Source organism: Myotis davidii, unplaced genomic scaffold (assembly GCF_000327345.1).
Source record: "Myotis davidii unplaced genomic scaffold, ASM32734v1 scaffold1395, whole genome shotgun sequence".
In the NCBI taxonomy this organism is placed as follows: Eukaryota; Metazoa; Chordata; class Mammalia; order Chiroptera; family Vespertilionidae; genus Myotis; species Myotis davidii.
In genome coordinates this window covers 924,929-929,901 of record NW_006288604.1, presented here as the reverse complement: position 1 = coordinate 929,901, position 4,973 = coordinate 924,929, and the positions used below count along the sequence as shown (strand labels likewise).

At 56.1% G+C, this 4,973-nt stretch overlaps 1 protein-coding gene across 1 annotated transcript in view; it reads right to left on the bottom strand.

The window, feature by feature from the left end:
- Positions 1–4,973, bottom strand: part of TRAPPC12 (trafficking protein particle complex 12) — a 17,393-nt gene that overhangs the window by 9,770 nt on the left and 2,650 nt on the right. Inside the window, 3 exon segments of the mRNA XM_006760374.2 lie at positions 378–494; positions 2,226–3,391; positions 3,603–3,608. Coding sequence (XP_006760437.1) covers positions 378–494; positions 2,226–3,386 — 1,278 coding nt within the window. The 5' untranslated portion in view covers positions 3,387–3,391; positions 3,603–3,608.

The window sequence follows — 4,973 nt, the reverse complement described above, 5'->3', positions numbered from 1 at the left end:
GTGAACCACAGGGACACCGTGCACTAACGAGCCTTCTATACTAAGCGGAGAAGACAGAACATTTTAAAAAATAACACAAAATTATTTCCCTCTAGACGTTCTATTTGATGAAGCTTATGTAATCCACGTACACGCTGCTTCAAGTAACCCGATCATGTAAAACAATGGCCTTTAGACTAACTGGACTGCACATGGGAAGCGTGTTGATATGATGCTTTTTGCTACACAGGCCTGGTACCGATTCTAACAAAATCCGATTTACGTGCAAGGGCTTTGGATATATGGGCAAGGTAATGACTCCAAGGGAAACATCATGAAGGAAGGCGGGACTTGTCAAGAAAACAGACCACCCTGGAACCAAACACTCTGCTCCTTACAATGAGCTGCTTCAAGCCGACGAAGGACTGCTCCACCGCGCCGGCGTCCGCCACCGTCCTCCGCGCCGCCGCCTTCTCCCCCAGGAAGCGCAGCAGCAGGTCCTTGACGGCATCTCCCTGGGAAGGACGTGCGAGGCTGGTCAGGGCAGCGCGGCGTTGCCTAACTCAGCTAACCAGACGTCACCCGGAACCCCAGGTCCCCGTGCGGTGAGGATCCACAGCTTCCCCTGACCCTAACCCTGCCCCTGACGGGCCGTGGTTAAACCGCAGAGCAGCAGCCCTTTCTCAATGCGAGTGCCGAGTGAGCGCTGTGCGATGCCGCGGCCGGGAGTGAGCTTCTGGGCCCGACCCCAACGCCACATGCCGGACCCGGTCCCTTTGGCACATTTCCAAACACCCGAGGACCCCTGGTCCCAGCTCCCGAGAGCCACCGGGTTAAGGTTTAAGTCACTTCCATGGCAACCTTCCATTCCCCAGAATTACAGGGGGGGGAGGGGAGAGCTGCAAACGGCAGGGCCTTGGAAAGCGGGTGCTGGAGGCCAGACCCCCTACTGTGACGGGAACTCCCCAGGAGGGCGGGAGGGGAGAGACATGGGGCGCAGGTCACGGGCCACCTCGGGGCAGGGAGGAGGTGCTCACTGCGCTATCTCCTATCCGGTTTTCCAATCTACCAATGAAACGCGACGCTCAGTAAACATCTACTGTGACATCGCTTGTGTGCGACACACCCCAGGGTAGAGAGGGAGCCAGTGCTCTCAGCTGCCTCCTGACTGGGGGCTGTGGGTGCTCGGTTCTCTGTGGACATCCCAACGCTAGGCATCTGCAACTAGCGAGACCCCTCCTCCTTTTTTAAGAAGATGGATGTGAGAGAGAGCAGACGTTGATGAGCCAGAGATTCATCGACGGGTGCCTCCTGCACGTGCCCTGACGGGTCGGACTGCAGCCTTCCAGGGCACAGGTGAGACTTCTTCCTGATGACAAATTCCCAAGAGCGGATTCCGGGGCAGTTTTTAAAACTTTATTTTAAAACGTTTGTACCAAGTTATGGTCCCATCAGGGCTGCCCGAGACAGGCTGCTTCCCACTTTAACAGCACAGCATAGGACGGAAGTAGATCAGGGAAGAGGAATGGTTTTATCCTCCAGTGGACTGCGCTGACACTGCTACTCGCACACATGACATTTCTGTTTTTATGATGATTATTGGGGCCCTCCTATCTCCTTGTTGAGTCTGCGAGAGCTTTGTCCACTCGAGCACATCAGACACAACACCAACACCCGACCATCTCGTAAAGGCCCAGCGTCTCTGAGCAGAGAACCCCAGCTCCAGCTGTGGCCAGCACAACTGATTCAAGAGAAACGAAGGGAATGAAGCCTGTTTAAAAACAAAGGGGGTGGAGACTCATCCTCTGCTGCAGCCCAGATGTCACCAAGAAGCCGATCACAGCCACTTCTGAGAACTGCGAGGTAACCAGCTCCCTTGCTGAAGTCACCCCTAAGACCAGGACTCTTTCCTTAAATTACATCAGGGACATCAACAGGGCCCGAAATCACCCAGTGACATAACACGGACCCTGACAATCAGAATCTTAGGACTCCTAAAAGCAGGACTTTCCAATGCTTGAAAGGTATTCACTTATATATGGCATATGCGTATAAAAGGTATGCTCCTTGTACATAGCAGCTGTGTGTACAGGAAGTGTTACACGCACGTGTGTAGTAAATGTACAGAAGATAACACATGTACATAAGCGACAAGCAGCCGGGAACTGAGGAGTGGACACAATGACCTGCTTCATGGGGGGATCAACTGCGAGCACTGCCTCTTCCCAGGAGGTGCCCGGCCTCACCTGGATGTTGTCGAACTTGAGGCCCGGCATGGTGAGGTTCTCCTTGTCGACGAACACGGTGCGGTACTGCTGCGTGGCCACCGAGACGAGGACGTCCCTGGTCGCCTCCCCAGGCAGCCAGGCATCGCTCCTGCGGTCCATCTCGCTCATGCTCAGGGCGGTGGCGAAGGGGTCCTCGCTCCCTGCGAACACGGCCTGGATCTGGGAGAAGGGCTTCGGGGACGGAGGGGTTTCCAGCGAGGCTGGGGGCACAGCTGGCTCTGAGCTCTCCGTCCCTGGGGAGGCGAGTGGAGACGGCTGACCGGGAACCGCCGTGCCGGCGTGGGGGTTACTGACGGAAATGAACGCGGAGGTGGTGAAGGAATCAAAGAAGTCCGAGGCCAGGGAGCTGGCGCTGGCGGTCTCCCCAAAGAACGTGCTCAGGCTGGGGCTGGGCTGGACCGCCGGGGGAGGCGTCCCAGAGGCCGGCCGGCTGGGGCCGCTGAAGCTGGGCGACTTCACCATCTGGGACTCGAAGCCGTCCTGCAGGAAAGGGCTGGGCTGGGCGGCCGCGGCCGGGGCCTGGCTGAAGATGGTGCACACGGGCACGGGCACGTCCTTGGGAGGGGGTGGGCCCTGGTGCCTGGGGCCCGGCTCCCCAGCATCGTCATGCTCACAGGCGGGCAAGCCTTTACCTTCCGGCTCCGGGTCTGCTTTCAAGGCCGCCCTGGCGCCAGGAGTGCCTTCCGAGACGCCCTTCGGTGCCTTGTCTCCATCGCTCTCACTGTCAGGACTGGGCGTATCCACGGTGCCTTTGCCTCGGCCCGGGACACTGTCCGGGCTGCGATCAGCACTGCCTCCTGCAGGCTCCCGGACATCCTGCGCCCCACCAAGGTCACCGCCCAGGTCGCCTGTGTCGTCTTCGCTGTTGTTCGGGGAATCCGAAATGAGGACGCTCTCCATCATGTGCTCGCTGAGCTTGTCTGCGAAGTTATTGGAATCATCCGAGACGGCCTCATTCTCCTCTGACCCAAACTCATCGCCCCCGAGATCAATGGTTTCCTCCTGGTAGAGCAACCCGGGTTCTTGCTGGGGTGCCTCCGGGGCAATGCTTCCTGCTCCCCCCTCGGCCAGCCGGGGCTCCGCGGTCAGGCTCTGCTCAGCGCCCGGAGCGTCCCCCATGGTCCCTGAAACAAAGGCAAATACACCAACCTCAGCAGCTTTTCCTCCCGTTACTATGAAGCTCGTTTTATCCTACCTTTTTCTTTCTTCTTTTTAAATATATTTTTATTGATGTCAGAGAGGAGGGGAGAGGAAGAGAGAGACAGAAACATCAATGATGAGAGAGAGTCATCGACTGGCTCATGCACGCCCCACACTGGGGATCAAGCCCACAACCTGGGCCTGTGCCCTGACCGGGAATCGAACCCTGACCTCCTGGGTCATAGGTCGATGCTCAGCCACTGAGCCACGCCGGCCGGGCTACTTTATAAAAATGGTAAACACGTCATCTTACAATTGTCTACCAGCGGTTCTCAGCCTTCCTGACGCCGCAACCCTTTCATACAGCTCCTCATGTGGTGGTGACCCCCAAACATAAAAGTATTTTCATTGCTACTTCATAACTGTAATGTTGCTGTTATGAATCGTCATGTAAACATCTGATATGCAGGATGGATTTTCATTGTTCGCGACCCACAGGTTGAGAACCGCTAGCGAGTCTACCTAGACCAATGGAAAGTGCAACAGCCAGAGCGACCCCTACTGTTCAACTGTGGATCTTGGGTGATAAGGGACTTGTCGGGCTGCAACCTGTCCCAGCCGGTGGAGACACTGATATGGGGAGGCTGAGAAACCGTGCGTCCCTGCGCCTGCTGCTCAGTTTTGCAGTGAACCTACAACTGCACTAAACAGTGTTTATCAGTTATAGGTTCACATCCATATTCAAAAGACTCCATTTCTCCAGCCACTTACATGTTACTGTAGTAAAAGACAGGCAACGTAAAACTCACCGCCTTAGTCATTTCTACGTGTACAGTTCAGTGTATTAAGCATGTTCAGGTTGTGCAACCATCACCGCCATCCGTCCCAGAGCTCCTCTCATCTTGTAAAACCAACTGTGCGCCCGGTAAGCTGACGCCTCTCCCAGCCGGGGACCCAGTCACCCTCCTCCTAGGAACCTGCCGCTCGGGGGCCTCACGGAAATGGAACCAGCAGTGCTTGTCTTTCTGTGGCTGCCTCACGTCACAGAGCACGTCCTCAAGGCATATAAGGCCACGTTGTAGCAAAGATCAGAATTTCCTTAAACGTTTTTTTAAAATCCTCAACTGAAGAGATTTTCCCATTGCTTTTTAGAGGAGCGAGGGAGGGAGAAACATGGACGTGAGAGAGACACATTGACTGCTGCCTCCCACAGGGGCCCCACGGGGCTGGGAGTGAACCCGCATCCCAGGGGTGTGCCCTTGAACCGGAATCGAATCTGAGACCCTTCGGCCCACGGGCTGATGCTCTAACCACTGCGCCACAGGCCAGGGCTACCTAGGATGTTCTAAAAGAAATCATCTGAAAGTTACAAAGCGAGGCAAAAAGCAACAATCTTTCAAGTCACAGCTTAAGTGTGTAACGATGTTTAGATTCTCCTCGGAAACCTTGTTTCAGATAACATCATAAATGAAACCCTCTGCCTGCGCCCCGGTCCGCCCTCTGCCTGCTCCCCGGTCCCCCCTCTGCCTGCTCCCCGGTCCGCCCTCTGCCTCCCCCGACCCCTCC